The sequence below is a fragment of the Meleagris gallopavo genome, chromosome 1, assembly GCF_905368555.1.
Source record: "Meleagris gallopavo chromosome 1, MGAL_WU_HG_1.1, whole genome shotgun sequence".
Classification (NCBI taxonomy): domain Eukaryota; kingdom Metazoa; phylum Chordata; class Aves; order Galliformes; family Phasianidae; genus Meleagris; species Meleagris gallopavo.
In genome coordinates this window covers 106229632-106242460 of record NC_139404.1, presented here as the reverse complement: position 1 = coordinate 106242460, position 12829 = coordinate 106229632, and the positions used below count along the sequence as shown (strand labels likewise).

The 12829-nt window shown below is 44.2% G+C and overlaps 2 protein-coding genes across 6 annotated transcripts in view; both read left to right on the top strand.

Annotated features, from left to right (window-relative positions):
* The first annotated feature begins 94 nt into the window (after positions 1–94).
* On the top strand, positions 95–5868 carry HMGN1 (high mobility group nucleosome binding domain 1). Its single transcript, XM_085208705.1, has 5 exons — positions 95–364; positions 693–758; positions 838–888; positions 2882–3013; positions 5014–5868. Exons 1-5 carry the CDS (start codon positions 350–352, stop codon positions 5062–5064), a joined length of 315 nt encoding a protein of 104 aa, XP_085064831.1. The 5' UTR covers positions 95–349; the 3' UTR covers positions 5065–5868.
* A 3342-nt stretch (positions 5869–9210) lies between these two features.
* BRWD1 (bromodomain and WD repeat domain containing 1) overlaps positions 9211–12829 on the top strand; it is a 53187-nt gene continuing 49568 nt past the window's right edge. For all 5 annotated transcript variants that reach the window (XM_031556884.2, XM_085208506.1, XM_085208526.1 and 2 more), the window contains exons 1-4: positions 9211–9710; positions 9838–9896; positions 9987–10016; positions 10149–10208. In XM_031556884.2, the coding sequence (XP_031412744.2) occupies positions 9653–9710; positions 9838–9896; positions 9987–10016; positions 10149–10208 (207 nt within the window). In that variant the 5' untranslated portion in view covers positions 9211–9652. The remainder of the gene's footprint in view (positions 9711–9837; positions 9897–9986; positions 10017–10148; positions 10209–12829) is intronic.

Here is a 12829-nt window from a genome sequence, read left to right as displayed (position 1 = left end):
AATCTGGAGCCGTTCTCCTCGGGGCGGGGCTTCGCACCTAAGCGCGGGCGGTGGTTAGGTGCGAGGCCCCGCCCCGCCGTGAGGGGAGGCACGGCGCCGTCCCCGCCCCGCCGCTGACCCCGCGGGAGGCGGCGCTGCCGGCCACCGCCGAGCGCGGGGCGCGTCGCCCCCTGCCCCGCCTCTCCCCCGCCAATCCGGCTGGATCCTGTTGCGGCGCCGCTGGCGCTGCTGGGATGGGGGGGGGCGGTTTCCCTGCGCAGCGCGGCGGGCGGGAGGGCGGCCGCAGCGCCTGGCGGTGAGGCATTCAGCGCGCAGCAGAAGCCGGGCGGGAGCCGCCGCGCGCTTCGCCATGCCGAAGAGAAAGGTGAAGCGCGGGGGGAACAGCGGAGACGGGGGACGCTGGGCGTGGGGGAAGAGGAGAAAAGGGGAACGAGAGGAACGGCTGTCGCCGGCCGGCTGAAATCGCCGGCGGGGCAGCGCGCCGAAGAGAGTTGTTGCCGGGCACCGCCGCTCTGTTCAGCGGCGTTGTCTGGAAGGTTCCGCGGCGCGCGACGGGCGCCCGGCCGAGGCTCGCGATCTGAAAGCGGCGGCGGAGAGAAGAGGCGGGCCTGTTGAGAGCACGTGACGTGCCACTCGGCCCGCCTCTGTGCGCCGCGCATGCGCCGTCTGACGCGCGCCGTTTGCGTTGGCAGGTGGCCGCCGGTGGCGCGGAGGCTGCTGAGGAAGTACCGAAGAGGAGATCGGCGCGGCTGTCCGCCGTGAGTACTGGGCGGCACCGGCGGGGCGTGGGATGGTGTGTCTGCAGCTGAACCGAGCTTGCTTTCGCTTTCTTTTCAGAAACCTGCGCCTGACAAAGCGGAGCCCAAAGCCAAGGCGTTGGCAGCGAAGGTGAGAGCCTGGGGGCGATGGGGGAGAGGAGAGCAGGGGGCTGTGTGGGCAGCATTGTTTTATTTTTTTAAAGAAATAAAAGCCTATATCTGGTGGCATGTCAGTGTATGCAACGTATGTGTTTTTGTCTTCTGTGTGGTTACAAGCATTTGGGTCTTACTTGTCTCTTTTTTTCTTCAAGCATATGGCTTAGGATCATTTCAAAGACGGCAAGATAAGATGCTTTGCAGAGTTTTTGATGTTTTCACTTTAATAATTCCTTAGCAGTGCTACACACACCTTCATTCCAGTGGCTTGAACATGAATGTGCTTTCATTATCTGAGTTTTAAGCCTAAGAATTTTGGGGAAGCTTTCTAATTTTATTTCAGCTCCAATCCTCCATTTTTTCCCCCCAAGTGTCTGCATGTTGCGTCTCATTGACTAATATTTTGAAAATACTAGAAGTCTGCATGTTGTGAAGTTGCTTGTCATCTGGATTTGTAATACCAAGTACTAATATTCATAACTTTTTTTTTTTTTTTCTTTCATCAAGTACATTCTGTCTTATTTCAGTATACTGGGGGGAAGTGTTTAAAAATAAAAAATATTTTCTAAACATGGGAGAAAAGCATTTCTAATGTTTTGTGCACAGTGACAATGTAGCTGATGTTTCAGCATTTTTTCCCATATTTATTTTTCACATTGCACCCTCTACATGTTATATTCCTTACTGCATGTTTGCATGCAGTGATGTAAAACACTTAGAACTTCTGCTTAGTAATTAAAGAATTTCACAGAGTTATATTATTGTGAAGATAATAATTTTCACATTCATATACAATAGATAATGTATTTAAATGTGTATTAAAAAGTTGCTTGTGTATGGTAGTGCAGTAACCTGATGTTGGTTTTTGGTGGTAGTGGTTGTTTTTTGTTTGTTTGTTTTTTTGTGAGAATGAACACTTGGAGTGAAAACGAAGTATGGATACATGTAGCATGGTCGTTTCTCATAATAATCAGAAGTGCACGTTTCTACAATACATAGAATAAACAAAACTGATTTTTTTTTTCCCTCAGTAGATTTTAGTTCAGAGACAGTAAATTAGGATATACAGGATATATAGTAGGATATACACTGAAAAACAGATATGGAATGCACACTATTTTTAATGAGATCAGATACGTCTTAAGGTAGGTCGTTCTAGTAGTTGTCTGCTTAGAGGTATAAATGGATTACGTTCTTGACACAGATTGTATCTGCCCAGAGGTGTAGTTTGTCTTTTATTGAAAACTTTTGTTAGTATCTGTAAATATTAGTGCTATTTTGTCAAAAACTACTTCGGCATCAATTAAGATTGACGTAGGTGTTTTATAAGCATCTGGATCAGCTGGATCTTTGTAGTACTTGGTTGCTGTGTGGAATGTTTGGGAAGATATGTTAAATTTTTATGATAAAATTGCTCTTGAGTAAATACTTTTCTCCAACTCATTTAACAACAGAGATGCCAGGTGCAGAAGATATGACTGAGATACTTGTGAAGGAGTGCTGAAAATGATACCTGCAATTGTTCATCTATTTAGGACCTGTTACTGAAATTCTTACCATATAAAAGAAAAAATGAGACTGAAGTGTTTGGTATTTACAAAGTGGAATGAGTTCACTGATGGATTTTGTACTTTTTGTTAGTAATTTTTAATATGTCACAAGAGATTAAACCACATATGACAAATTGCTCTGACTCTCCACTGGAATTAATTACTCTTGTTTTTTGTCTCTGATAGGTTTTTCAGATGGGTTTGCACCACTCTAAGCAGTGCTTTTAGTTACTGTATAAAAGAGTGATCCCAGATTCTGTGAGCATAACATATTTGTAATATGTGCTGTTCCGGAAGCATATATGTATTATCTCCTTAATAGTAGTTCTCGGTGTTTGCCAAGTCCATCTTGGTTTTGTTTAATTACTTTCAAAATTTACGTTGTAGGTTATATGAATTTATTTCATTTAATTGTAGGATAAATCTGAGAACAAGAAAGCTCAATCAAAGGGGAAAAGGGGGCCTAAAGGAAAACAGACTGAAGAGACAAACCAGGAGCAGATAAAGGACAACTTGCCTGCAGAAAATGGAGAAACTAAAAGTGAGGAGGTAAAGTTGAATTCTTTGGTCTAAAACAGCTGGAAAACTTACTGAAACTAGTTTAGATACACAACTGTTAGAAACACAGATAGTTCTTAACCTGGAATCTATTTCTGTGCAAAGAAAACTGTAGGTTATTGAAATATTAGTAGATAAACCAGGGAAATTCTGGTTGCACTCAGTAGAGTTGCAGTGATGTGATAACTGTTCTTGACATAAAGAAAACGGTGAAAACCTTACCCAAATCCTAGTACAGGATAACATCCTTCAGCAAGGAGCTGTTTTGCCTGCTGGTAAGGCTCATAGAGGGAGAAGGGGAAAAGAAGTACAAGAATGACTAACAATTGTTGAGAAATGGGCCAAATCAGTTTTGGTTGTAATACTCTGCTAAAATGACTGTATTGTTGAAGTTTTTTTGTACTAAATAAAAACATCCTTCACCCTGCTTTTTTTTCTGGAAGGTGGGCATCACTTTAGGACAAGATCTGTTGAGGGAGGCAGTGCCTCCTGTTTGATGAGGTGTTAACAATTGGTAAATCCAGCTTTCATGTAGTAACGTGCTTAGAATTACTCTCAAATTACTGCATTACTGACTGCCTAGCTCATTTCAGTTAATCAGTTGAGTTTGATCATATAATCAGAGGATTTGTTAATCTAAATATGATTTATTTTTCCTGCTTCCTTTTTAAATTAATATTTTTTTTTCATGCAAATGTATCTTCAATGAGGGAAGAGAGTATTTGATTATGTAGATAGTGGTTTTCTTGGGTAAGGAAGGTACAGAGTAATACTTGAGTGGGCAAAACAACTTTGATTAACATTCTTTATTTGGAAACTTTATGCTTTTTGTGCCTAAGTGCTATAAATATGAATTCTTTGGTAGGCGTAAGTTCACATGTGGCTCTATCAGTGTATTAGCATGGCACAGTTTGGTTTTTCCATTTGTGTACATGATATTTTGGTAATGCCAGAGAAAGCTAAATTTGGCAATATTTTTCACCTGTAGTTTATTTAATATACCAGTTAAAGGAGATGTAAATCTAAAGAATGGGTGATGATTTTGGTAACACGTCTTCAGGTTGGTCACACCAGTCAAAATTGCTGAATTAATATAATGCTTCAGTATCTCATGAAATGGCAGTGAATTCTTATGTTAAAAATTGCATAATGCCTCTGGAGGGGAAGCTCCTGTACTTCATCCTTCAAAAAGCTTCTCCTAGGTGGGGGGTAAGGACAGTTAGCAGGTGTTAGGGTTTCTGATTGGGTACTGATATAATTAACCAGAATATTCTGCTGGTAGTTCTGTAAACCTTTAGGATAATGAAATTAAATGTTTATATTGAATTCCTCTTTTTAAACTATATTGCAAGAGGCAACAGTTCTCCAGTCCAGATGGACTCACAGCTATAATCAGTTAAGTTTGTATGAACCTATCCTGAAGTTGAGGTACAACACATAGAGGCTTGATATAAAAACTGTAGTTGTGCCACACTCAGTATTTTTTCAACATGATGTAATTTTAATGCGGTACTGAGTGCCTATTATATTACTTGCCTTAAAATATAGGGAGATCTGAAAATGTTAACAGTGCTGCAATTTTAAATACATGAAGTACATCCATAATGTTTTTTTTCATCACAATATGTGCAAGGATTTCAGCTTTTTAGGTTATTTTTTTATTTCAGTAAGGCAGTAATTATTGAAATTATTTAATTAAGTGTATATTGAGTAGTACTGTATCAACATTCTGAAATCCATACTGCTGCACCTGAGCTGATGGAAGCCTTTTTGGAAAACTTGAGTTTAGTAGAGCATTATCCAAGAGAAATAAACACACTGTTGTTCCAATTCATTAAGACTACAAAGCGTGCTATATAGAAGCAAATAACGGTTGTTCTGTATGTCAGGTTGCCTAATGTGTGCCTTAAAAATACTATGAACTAAAAGACTGCGTTACTTTGAAACTTTTTGCATTGAAATGTTTGGGTTTTTTCCCTCTTCTTTTTCAGACTCCAGCATCTGATGCAGCAGTAGAGAAAGAAGAAGTGAAGTCTGAATAACGTCTGGTACCAAGTCTTCAATTGGTGATCCTTATACTTTTCTTCTTGTACAATTCAGAGGAATATTTTTATCAACTATTTTGTAAATGCAAGTTTTTTAGTAGTTCTAAAAACCACGTTTTTAAAAGGAGAGAATCCCAACTCAATCCATTTTTTTACATATTTAGATAAGTGTAAATGATTTTTTTAAGTGGTAAAATCATGTACTGGTTGTCTGTTTTCTATGAAACCAGAAATTAATGGGATGTTACGAAATGGAGAGGCTTTTTGAAGTCTTAATGCGGCTTCTCGTTCCGTAGATTGGGAGGAAGAGTTTTTCTATCCTATTAAATGAAGCGCAACACAGATGTCAGAACTTGCAATATGCTGAGAACGTCTTAACGTTTTAGTTATTTATCTATGGTTGTACCATCAGTAGAATTGCTTATCTCATGAACTGCTCCCTAGTGTTGGATTTCTTGACCAGTAATGTATATCTGTGACAAAGTTATTTTTGGTAGGTGTAGGTTTATTTTTTCCAACAACTCTGTGACTGCTACGTAAAAGACTGGAAACTTTTATCTTTAAATACTGAATAGATAAAAGTTTCTGATTGGTAGACTGACTGTCAGCTGGTACTTCACATCTAGTTTTAAAGGAGAGCTTGTCTACAAAGTCCAAATGAAAAATATTTGAAATAGGCTTAGAAAAAAATAAAATTATAGTTTTTATATTAAAAAGAAACTATGTGAATAAGAACAATTGTAAAATTGTAGCGCCTGTGATCACCAAACAAAAGCCAAATAAATCTTGATTAAGAAAGAATGTTTCCAGAGTTCTGGCATTGACTACAACAACTCGGAGTATAAGGGGGTGCAGTCATTGAACTTGTGCTTCTGTTGGAAGGCAATGAATAAATACCCACTGGCTTTGATTCTTAACTGTATTCTTTATGTTGTTAAAAACTGTGCTACCTACAGGTAGTAATGCAGGGGTGAGCAGCAAGTAGAAAACTGTAATTGCAGTCTTATCTGGCCTTTTGATCGAGAGCTGGTAATGTACTGCTGCTCTGCTACCTTTTTAAAAAACAAACTTCATCAACACCAGATATTTTTGTCTGTTCAGCGTTTATGTGCGTAAATAATGCACAAAATAAAATGAGCCTGGACTGTGAACTTCTCAAGCAGCCAGCTGAGTTTATGTAATGGAACCCACAGAAGATAAGGAGTGTAAGAATTTGGCCAAGAGCTGTGAGGGAAGAAGAAGAAAACTTTCTTTCTTGTGCAGATGAGCTGTTAGGTGAGCATAGCCTGCTGTGAGCAGCTGCTCCTGCTATATAGACCTGCAAGTTGACAGAGCATGGATTCAAATAAAAGTAAAACATAACCATGCTGAGAGCTCATTCATGTAGCACAAAACTGGCCTGATTCTTTTAGAAAAAAATAATCAATTTTGTTAAGATTTAACAGCCTTTCATGAGAAGGGGGCATACTAAGTATATGTTACTTAGTGTAACCTACTGTATCATTTCAGTTCTCCCAGAGTGCACTTGATTCTCCCCCCACACTTTATTTTGCCGTATTGCAGCATGTACACAGCTTTATCTGATCAGTCTGCTTGATGCCAGTCAGATAACTGTCAGCTTTGGCTTGGGAGGAGTCAAGATCAAAAAGCAAGTTTCTTCTTTTTCCTCTTGAATGAGAATTTTCTTTATGCTCATATACAACACCTGCAAGTACAGCAGCTGCTTCCTCTTCACTTTGGTGCCATCACCAACTTAATGGTTTCTTCTGAAGACATCAAAGTTTCACCTTCCTTTCTCAAAGAATGCTTTCATTGAAGCACTTCCTCAAATGCTTTCATATGATACAGCATTTTACCATTTTTCCATCTTACATACTTAAGAAATGTTTGGGTTTTCCTTAACTTATAATAGAGGATGTCTTTCAACACTGGCTCACAATGTGCTTCTGGTCCTGTTCCACCACAGCTGTGTTCGGAGCAGAACGCACCTGGTTTTGACTTCAAATTCTGTGATATTTTTAAAGACTTGAACTAAATTTGTCACTTCTTCTATACCTTTTCCTCCCCCAGTTACCTTATTTGCTTATTTTTGTAGTAGGGAGACACAGCTGCTCATGTGCTGTTTTTTTTTTTTGTGTGTTTGTTTTTAGCAAATCAGAAATATCAGTTCAATGACTAATAATGTTGCCAGTAAGTATCCCGAAATAACCTCATACCTGTACTGAATGCTTGCTTCTCATGTTTTGAGTCTCCAATATTGAGATGCTGTTGACTTTAACACCTCATCTCTAAGATAGACACTGTTAAGTAATTCCCAAGTAATTTACTCTTGGAGATAAAAAGCTATCCCTCATTTTATTCTGCAAGTGAAGGGACTTATGAATAAATAAGCAACACCTTATCTTTCACAGGATGGAAATGCTCATATTGAAAAAAACAAAGGGAGGCTCTTGCGTCAGGAGCACAGAAGCCCTGGTTTGTTTTGAGCAGTACAAGCTGGTGTTGATGGAGTAAAGAATGAAATGTGTTTCTGTAGGAAGTGGAGGTGATTCAACTATGACTTCTCACTCTGCAATAGACAGGAAGACTTCGTATCTATCAGTGCTTATTTCATCAAAGCTGATTCATGTGAAAACTGGCATGAAAGGGTTCTCTTAGCTTTTACTGTAACGATAACTAGTGGTGGGTATATTATGAGAAAGGAAGAAAAAGAGCGAAGCATGTTTAGTCATCATAAGCAATCCACTGAAGTCTAATTTCAAACTTAGCAGTTAAACTCTGTAAAGAGTACAGTTATGGTGATGAACGTATAGAAGAAATAATAGTATATTTCTCCACAGAGCTTGAAATGACAACAAGTAAAGGGGGAAAAAAAGAAAAAACCCACAGCACTTCAGCTACAAGGAATATGAGGAAGGGTGTGTATGAGCACGAGGTGCTAGTCGTGCAGGTGGAGAATGGGAGTGGAATTAATGTGTGTCTCATGGGTTTCTTTTACAACATGAGGTACCTTTGGTCGGTGTGACTAAGGAATGGAGTGATTGTTAAACTTCAGATTTACATATAGCATGATTCACATTAGAACCATCCTTTTCAAAACATTTCTGTGAGGTGGTCTAATCACACAGATATGCTTGAAGGTCTGACTGGGAGCAGCTGAAGGAACTGGGATTGTTTAGTCTGGAGAAGAGGAGGCTCAGGGGGTGATCTCGTTACTCTCTACAGCCACCTGAGAGGAATCATAGAATCACAAAGTTGGAAAGGACCTACAAGATCATCTAGTCCAACAGTCCTCCCACTACTATTGCTATCACAAGCACTAAACCGTATCTTGCAGCTCCTCATCCAGACGCCTCTTGAACACTGCCAGGGATGGCGACTCCACTGGGCAGCCATTCCAGCGCCTGACCACTCTGAGAGAAAAAGTTTTTCCTCACGTCCAACCTAAACTTCCTCTGGCACAACTTGCAGCCATTTCCTCTGGTCCTGTTTGTTGCCTGGGAGAAGAGGCCAAACCCCTCCTCATCACAACCTCCCTTCAGGAAGTTGGAGAGTGCAAGGAGTGCAAGCGAGTGCAAGCAGTTTGTGGTGAGGTGAGGGTCAGTCTCCAGCCTCACATAACAGCAATAGTAAAAGAGGGAATGGCCTGAAGTTGCACCAGAGAAGTTCAGAGTGGATATTTGGAAAAAAAAAAATTTCTTCTCAGCAAGAGCGGTGAGGCAGTAGCACAGGCTGCCCAGGGAGGTGGTGGAGCCACTGTCCTTAGAGGTGTTCAAGAGCCGTGTGGCTGTGGCACCGAGGGATGTGGGCAGTAAGCACGGTGGTTGGACTAGGTGATCTTAAGGTCTTTTCCAACCTCTGCGATCCATGCGCTGGTTGGAAGGGGGCTGCTCCACACCAGTCGACGCGGCAGCACTCCTACGAGTGGCCGAACGGGCTGTATAGCAGGCACAGTGTCTGTTTATCGCGTTGTGCCTGTCCTGCCGGCCCAGCCCGGACAGCCCCCTGCCCCCGGCGCACCTCAGCGAAGCAGCCCGGACGGCCCCAACTCTGCCCGTGACACCGCCCGGCGCACGGGGCGGCCCCGCCCACACTCGTTCCGTCACCGCTGGTCTCCTCGCGTAATCCTTCCGCGCCCGAAATCTCCGTCCTCCGCCGGCCCTCTCCCCGCTTCCCTCTCGCTGCCCCACCGCCCTCACTGCACGTTGTACCGCGGTTCCTCGCTCTCCGCTCCCTCTCCCCGCCGAGCTCTCCCCGCGGGACTCCCGGATCCGGGGGACTACTTTTTTCCCCCGCCCTCTGGGAACTCGCAGGGCGCAGGTGGCGGCGGCGGCGCCGTGGCAGTTGGAGCGGCGGCGATGGCGGCGGAGGCGCTGAGGCTGCGCTGAGCGGCAGCGCAGGGGGAGGGGAGAGCCGGAGCGCGAGAAGGCGTCCGACGGGGGGCGGCGCGCGCGGATGCGAGAGAGAGAGCGCGAGAGAGAGAGAGAGCGCGGGGGGGCGCGGGGGAGGGGCGCGCTGACAGGGCTATGCCGGGCCGGGCCCTGCCCGCCTCAGACGCCGCCGAGTCCTGAGCGCGGCAGCCGCCATGGCCGAGTCCTCGGCTTCCTCCGGCTTCGGCGCGTCGTCGCCGCTCATTGAGTCAGGTAACGGCGGCGGGCCGCGGGCCGCTGCTCCCTGCCGCCATCTTCCCGAGGGCGGCGATGGATTACAGCCGCCCCCGTGGCCCCCGCCTCGCTCACTCCCGTCTGTCTCCCTCCGTCTCTCCCGCAGAGCTCTACTTCCTCATCGCCCGCTTTCTCAGCACCGGGCCGTGCCGCGGGACGCTGCGGGTGAGTGCGTGGGGCGGGCGGGAAGAAGGGAAGGGAGCCCGGGGCTGTGCGCGCCAACGGCCGCTCTGACCGCGCTGTGTGTCCCCGCAGGTGCTGGTGCAGGAGCTGGAGCAGCACCAGGTACGTGAGCCGCCCCTAAAGCCCCGCCTGAGCGCTGCGGGCTGCCCGGACCTCCCCTCAGCGCGCCTCGTGCTGATGGAATCCTTCCTTTTCCCCTCTAATTTTTTTTTTCTTCTCTTTTTCTCGGTTTAGCTGCTTCCTAAAAGGTTGGATTGGGAAGGCAATGAGCATTACAGAAGTTACGAAGAACTGGTGAGACTTTCTCGTTTTAAAAACTTTTGGCTCGGACGGTAACGTTGGCGCCGGGCACGTTCCCGTAAAGCGGGCCCGGCTCTTCGTTTCCCCAGTCTCGCTTCGTTGGGGTTCGCTCCTTTAGGGTTCCCCTGGGGGTCCGTACCCCGGTCGTGCCGTACGTTGGGATATTGTTTACATAGCAGAGGTGGAGCCCGGCGCGGTGCGGCGGTGCACGCCGCCGCCTGCGTGCGGGCAGCAGCCAACCCGCAGCCGGCTTTCATTGCGGAGTTCCGCCGGCGAGCTTGTTAGGAGCGTTGTGATTGGACGGTAATGATTTTCTGGTCGGCTTCCTTCATCGCTCCCCTGCAGCGGATTAGGAAATGAAATCGCCGCTCCGAAATCGGTGGTTGTGCTTCTTGTGAGTGCTCTCTGTGGCTGCACGCTGTTTTAAACGGCAGTAAGACAGCTGTGGCCACCTCACGGCACGTACTCCATTAAAGCAATCTGCCACTGATGTATTGACACCCCCTAAAATTGGGGCATATAGGGTGAACGGGCAGCTCCCTTACCTGTCAGTCTGTGTATGCTGTAGTTGTACCCCTCGTATCTCCAGTGTCACATCTTAACGTCTCGAGGTTGTATCTGTGTGGAGAGAGAGAGTGACATTTTTTAAAAAACGTTTTCTTAATTTAAGTGCTGCTTCAGGTGGTAAATTGTCCATTTCTTTCAGTTGTCAGTGTGGTTGGGAGAGCAAATGAGGTCTTAAATTAATTATTTAAGTCACCAGAAGGCCAGGTCTTGCTAAACAGGAATGCTGTCAAGCTCTGACTTGAATTTAGCAAATGTGAAAGTAGCATTGAGTTTGAAAGGTCTTTATTTATTTTGATTATTATTTTTCTTTGAGCTCAGTTCTTCTGGTAAAAAGTGATGGTACTTGTGGTTAGAGAAGGCTGGGCTTCTCTAACCTTAGCGCAGGTTTCCATGTGCATTTCAGGTTTTCAGATGAATTCTTCTGTGTCTACCACCTCTCTCTCTTTTTCCTATCCAATTTAAAAGAAATATCTGTACAGGGCAGCAGTATTTCAGAATATTCAGAATCTGTCTTCTGATTTTGAGGGGCTTTGGGAACTTCTTGTTCAGCTGGTATCACTGAATCTGCAGTGATGCAAACAAACAGCAGTTGTGGTGCAGTTGTTTCTGTCTGTCGTTGAATTGGAGAAACAGTTCAACTGTTCCTTTCAAAAGATGAGTGGAGCTACTTTTAAAAGTGCTTGGTTTGGTCACTGTGCTTCCATGGGTGGTTGCGTTTAGAATGTAAGCTTCCTGATGGTGGTGTGCAAGCAGAATGGCTTATAAGACCTGACACAGGTTATGCTGAATTTTCTGCCCTGAATACTTTGTCTGTTACTACTCTGTGCCAGCTGAAGAGGCAGAATTTAGAAATAAAGGATAAAAAAAGTGCCTCATTGTAATCTTTTTTCTACCAAGTAATTTCTCGTAATCAAACATAAGCGTCTTCGGAGCTGATGTGCTGAAATACCTTTGACTGTATAGGGATGTTATTTCTTTAACTGATACTTCCAGCTGTTCTACTTCTATCAGGACTACAGCCTATACCCCCAAAAACTTTGTACGTTACTTGGATTGTTATTAGAACATGTTAGGCCATTGCTTAAGTCATGTTGTTCTTGTTACTTAGTTTACATTTGGGCAACTTTGTTTAACAACTCTTACATGGCAGAGTACAGTATTTTTATTCCCACTCTTCTGGTGATGAGATCAGCAGCATTGAGACTTCTCTCACTGAAGTTTAGTCACTAGGCTGAGTGGAATGGCATCATAAGCGTAAGCTAGTTCTGCCTGAGTTTTGAGCACTGTGGGCAGGAGGCTGCATACCTCTGTTGTTGTGGGCCTGCTTGCTTTTCTTGGGTGTGTTGGCTGGAAATGGCCTCACTGCTGAAGCAGCAGTACAACTTTTGGGTCCGACTGGTTCTTTCGTGGCCGGATCAGAGAGTCAAGTTGGCATGGGTCCATTTGTACCTGCTGATTTGCACCTTCCTGGAGTGTAAATTTATGATACCAATGCTTTGTTTTACTCAAGTCTGCATGAACTTTATTTAGTTTCTGTGCTATTGTGATTAACTTCATTGTTCGATTAGAATTTGTTGTTTACTCATCTCCTGGGGAAGAGGAATAAAAAAAAGAAAGCCCTAAACCGTGGAACTGCACAGTTATTCTTGACTGGAGACATCTAAGTGGTTGTGGAGGTGTGCTTATTTTAGAATATTAGATGTAGATGGCACGGGATCTTCCTGAATGGACAAGTGATTGTTTTGATCCCCTTGGTTTAAGGGGTTAAGGATGTCTGGTGTTGTGTAGCAGACGTTGTTCAAAGAGCCTATTTGTACATTAGATGACAGTCACCTAACAAGTCATGTGCAACTGAAGTTGTAGTTGCATAAATTCTTAGGCTTGATAACAACAAAGTTTTCCACAAGCTTGAGTTGTGAAGACCTGCTTTTGATCAGTAAAAATAATTGGTTGTGTTAGGTGGAGACACCCATTGTAGGGTGCTGCACAAACAGATACCATAGACGTTAATATTGTGGACTTTCTGTGGTTAAAATAATGATGTGGGG